Raw genomic sequence first — 4,660 nt, forward strand, 5'->3', positions numbered from 1 at the left:
TGACAAACATTTTTTAGAATTGTAACTTAATAAACACTTAGTATGTCATTATTTTTCCTAGAACTTTGATGAATTTTGAATCAAAACAAGGGGCAGCAATATTTTGAAACAAACTATTCACTTTAAAAACACTATAGGTGTAGAAGTAAAACCTTTACATAAACTCCAGAAAAACCGCAGAAATCCTCCCTTGATTATTTTTATGTTCTTTCACTTTTATGTTTATCAGTACACGTAAATTACATAATTATCCATAGACTATATTTACTAGAACGATCACGTACACTTTAAAAACAGAGGTCCTTGGCCTAAAACTTAACGGTACATAAAACAGACGCCACGCGCGGCTCGTCCGTGCCCGATCCTCTTCCGATCCCCAGCCGAAGTCAACTGATCGACGGACGCTGCGCATTGACCCCGATGGATAGCAGGAACCCACATCAGCTGATAACGGCGAGTTATCAGTGAGTGGCCCAAAGCTTATCCATCGGGTCAGGTCCTATCACAACATCTCCCCCTTTTAATTTAGACGATACTCGTCGAGCCTACGTGGGGGTCTTCTAGGCCTAGAAGACCGGCGTGGCTCTTGTATCGGCTGCCGTCGTCTGCTAGTCACGAAAGGGACTGGACGTGGAGATGCAACCGTATCCGATGTGATGATTTGCTGCTCTGCAGGAGAAATCGGCCTTGTTTCCTGCGGCGCTGGATCGATGAGCAAATCCAACGGCAATCGGTTCGGCTCTACGGTATTACTAGGTGCATTAATTGGCGTGGCAGCACCGCGCTCTCTAAGCTGATTCAGGTGACGTCGATGCACCTTGCGATCCTCGGTCTCCACCTCGAACATCACCGTACTTAGTTCTCGTACAATCCGTGCTGGAACCCACCGCCAAGAGTTTCTAGCATACATCTTGGTATAAACGGCGTCACCGCTACCGAACCGTTTATCGCCCACTGGCGGTGCTTCCTTTTCTGCGGAGGGAGGTTTCAATAGTTCTAGGGCGGTCCGAACCTTTCGCCCCAGCATAGCCTCCGCCGGAGTTTGGCCATTTCTTACAACCGGGTTGGGAGTCATCCGATAAGATGCAAGGAAAATATCGAGTGATTCCTCTCGTGTGGCTCCACCTTCGTGGATCTTTTGCATTTTTCTTTTTAGCGTGTCCACGAAACGCTCAGCTTGCCCATTCGATTGAGGATGAAACGGCGCGGTTTTCACGTGGTCTATGCCGTTTCTACAACAGTAATCCTCAAACTCGGACGATACGAACTGGGGTCCATTATCGCTGACCAACGTTTCGGGATAGCCAAATCTTGCGAAGATGCCCCGCATCATCGCAATAGTAGCCTTTGTCGTAGTGCTACACGTCCTTACCACCTCTGGCCACTTTGTATGCGCATCGACCATTACCAAAAAGTAATCACCGTCAACTGGACCGGCATAATCGAAGTGGATGCGCTCCCAGGGCTTCTTGGTAGCTGGCCAGGAAACGGGTTTCTCACGCGGGGAGGACTTCGATGCTACTGCACAGGCGTGGCATGTTTTCACGTACTCGGCAATGTCTCTATCGATGCTTGGCCAGTACACATAACTGCGAGCCACCGCCTTCATCCTTTGGATCCCTGGATGTCCTTCGTGCAGCTGCTCCAAGCAACGCCGCTGTAGCTTTCTTGGGATGACCACCCTCTCCCCGAACAAAATACTTCCCCGGAACGTGGATAAGGCCTCGCTTCTGTGGAAAAAGCGAGCCAAATCTTCGCCGTATGATTTGTCTCGCGGCCAACCTTCCATAATGTATTTTGTTACTTGCCGCAGTACCGGGTCGGATTCCGTTGCCTTCGCGACATCTCTAAAATGAAGCGGAAATAGGTTAATACAGTTTATTACAACGGAACTCACGTCCTCTTCCAACTCAGCGCTTGCAATGATGTACTCTGGATCTGGTTTTGCGTGCTCCTTTATTAGCCTTGAGAGCACGTCCGCGTTGCCAAATTGATCCGTTTTAACATATTCGATGCTAAAATCGTACAGTTGAAGCTGCAGAGCAAAACGCTGTAACCTGTTGGCTGTGTAAACAGGTATACCCTTGTTGGAGCCGAAAATGCGCAACAGTGGTCGATGATCCGTCTGCAACCGGAAATGGCGTCCGTACAGCATTTTATGGAATTTCTTAACGGCAAAAATGATCGCTAGACCTTCACGATCGATCTGACTGTACCCTGCTTCTGCCTTCGTTAGGGCTCGTGAAGCATGCTGCACCACCTTCATCGATCCATCAGCAAATCTATGGCTGATCGTTGCGCCTAGACCAACCGACGAAGCATCCGCAGAAACCACTATTTCCGCGTTGGGGTCGTAATGCGTCAGGAGCAGGTCGGAGGCCAGTATCTCTTTAAATTTCCGAAAGGCATCTTCGCACTCGCGTGTCCATTCAAATTGTGACTCGTTTTTCAGCAGCACATCCAGAGGGTACCGAAGGTCTCTCATCTTTGGAACGAACTTCCCGTAATAATTCACGGCTCCTAAAAAGGATCGTACTTCACTCACATTCCTTGGCGCCGGCAACTCGTGAATTACTGCTATCTTTTCGGGATTCGGTCTGAGACCCTGGCTATCAACGATGAACCCCAAATACTCAATTTGAGTCATTTTGAATGCACACTTTTCCGCGCGGATGGTAAATCCGTAATCTTCGATGCGCCGGAAAAGGTTTAGCAGGTTCTCATCGTGCTCACGCTCTGTTCTTCCTCCCACGACTACGTCGTCCATGTACCCGGATGTACGATTCAATCCGGCGAGCATTGCATCCATCAGCTGCTGGAATGCCGCTGGCGCAATCTTTATCCCGGGTGGCAGGCGGTTGTAATGGTATAGCCCGCGATGCGTATTTATCGTAAGTAACGGACGATACTGCTCATTTATTTCCACCTGCAGGAACGCGTCCGAAAGGTCAATTTTGCTGAAAAACTGGCACTGAGCAAGTGTTGCAAAAATATCCTCTGGAAGTGGTAGTGGATACTCATGGGACTGGAGAGCTGAGTTCAGGCCAGTTGAATAATCTCCACATATTCTTATACTGCCGTTCTGTTTCCTCACTACCACGATTGGGGCTGCCCAATCCGAATAGTCCGTTCTGGTGATAACACCCAAGTCTTGCAGGCGGTCTAGCTCTTTTTCCACAATAGCTTGCATCGCGTATGCAACCGGACGTTTGGGACAAAATACTGAACGGTGATTATCCTTCAGCCGCAGCTGAATATTTGCCTTAGTGCACAATCCACTTCCACTAAACATTTTAGGGAACTTGCTTTCCCATTTTAGCGCTTCTGTGCTTATCGCGTTACAAAAGTGGTCCATTGGCACCGACCCGAGCTGGAACTGCTCGATCGCATCTGCTCCCAGAAGCTGCAAGTCTGCTTGTATGACGCGAATAACGATGACCTTTGTCCTGTCGCCAATCGTTACCCTTGCCGTAAATTCCCCATCCAGCTGCAGCTGCGAGCCAGACGCTGTCCTCGCGCATACTCCTACCGGCTTCAATGTTGGCCTACCCAACTGGTCCCATGCACTCCGTCCGACCACCGTGATGTCCGAACCGGTGTCGAGCTGCATGCGCACCTTCTTGTTGCCGATCAGAAGGTCGACGAATTTTCTTGTTTGCGTCACCTTGCAGACGTTGATCGTTACAAAACGCGTCTCAACCGGAGTGCGCCTGTTCCATTTCTTGGATTTTCGCCGCTGGCGCCTACCGTTTTGTTGGTTGCAGAAACCCTCTCTATGGCCCGTTTTGTTACAGTCACGGCACTTATGTTGGGCATAAGAACAGTTTCTTGCCCAATGGGTACCTCCGCACAACCAACAAGGCCCAGCCGGCCTGTCGCGAGTTTCTCGATACACGCCACGTTCTTGCCGCCATTTTCCTCCTTGATCTTGACCAGGCGACTGGTATCGCGGTCCTCTGGCCCTTAGCGCCAGGACGCGATCATTAGTTTTTGCTGCAATCATCGCGCTGTCGACTTTAAGACTTGCGATCCGTTGACATTCCGCGGAAAGCTGCTCCAATGTCACGTCGTTTCGCTCCTCGATTCGAGACAGAAGCCTCGTTCGCACTTCAGCGTCGGCTTCATCTTTCAAGCCGCAAACGAGCATTAAACATTTAAATTGCTCTTCGCTCATTGCGGCAAGTTGAAAGTTCACGCAGGAGCGGTTCACTCTGCAGACAAATGAAACCAAATCCTCGTTCCGCGACTTTGTAAGCTGCAAACACGTGTATCGCTTACTAACCAGCGACTCTGCTTTTCCGAAAAGAGCTGTTAACCTTTTCGTAGTATCGACGAACGACAAGTCACGAGGGACACTCGGCAAGATAAAACTAGTGTACCGCGCGTACTCGGCGGGTCCCAGCTTGCGTATCAGCAAACGCACTTTAGCTGCATCGTCGAGGCGAGAGGCATCCTGCGCAAACAGATCCTCGTATCGTGCAAACCATGCACCGAAAGTTACGTCCGATTCCGCCTCGTAACGAAACTCCGTGATGCTACTCGATAAAGCATCCATAATCACCTCGGGATTGCTGGGAACACTATTTGTCGGCTGGGAAGGCTGTGATGCGGATTTCGGCTGCTGCAGCAATTGGGCGAATAACTGATGCTGTTGTTGCAT

The 4,660-nt window shown here is 49.8% G+C and overlaps 1 protein-coding gene across 1 annotated transcript; it reads right to left on the reverse strand.

Moving 5' to 3' along the window:
• Nucleotides 1-520: 520 nt before the first annotated feature.
• Nucleotides 521-4,660, reverse strand: LOC131264007 (uncharacterized protein K02A2.6-like). Its single transcript, XM_058266298.1, has 2 exons — nucleotides 4,380-4,660; nucleotides 521-3,773 (listed from the first exon to the last, which is right to left on the reverse strand). Exons 1-2 carry the CDS (start codon nucleotides 4,658-4,660, stop codon nucleotides 521-523), a joined length of 3,534 nt encoding a protein of 1,177 aa, XP_058122281.1.

Source organism: Anopheles coustani, chromosome 2 (genome assembly GCF_943734705.1).
Source record: "Anopheles coustani chromosome 2, idAnoCousDA_361_x.2, whole genome shotgun sequence".
Lineage (NCBI taxonomy): Eukaryota > Metazoa > Arthropoda > Insecta > Diptera > Culicidae > Anopheles > Anopheles coustani.

Excerpts from the sequence above, each read along its gene's own strand:
- LOC131264007 (XM_058266298.1), bottom strand. The coding sequence starts at position 4,660 with ATGCAACAACAGCATCAGTTATTCGCCCAATTGCTGCAGCAGCCGAAA. Across the intron at positions 3,774-4,379 it reads GGACCCGCCGAGTACGCGCG|AGAGGGTTTCTGCAACCAAC; the intron begins GTACACTAGTTT and ends AACGGGCCATAG.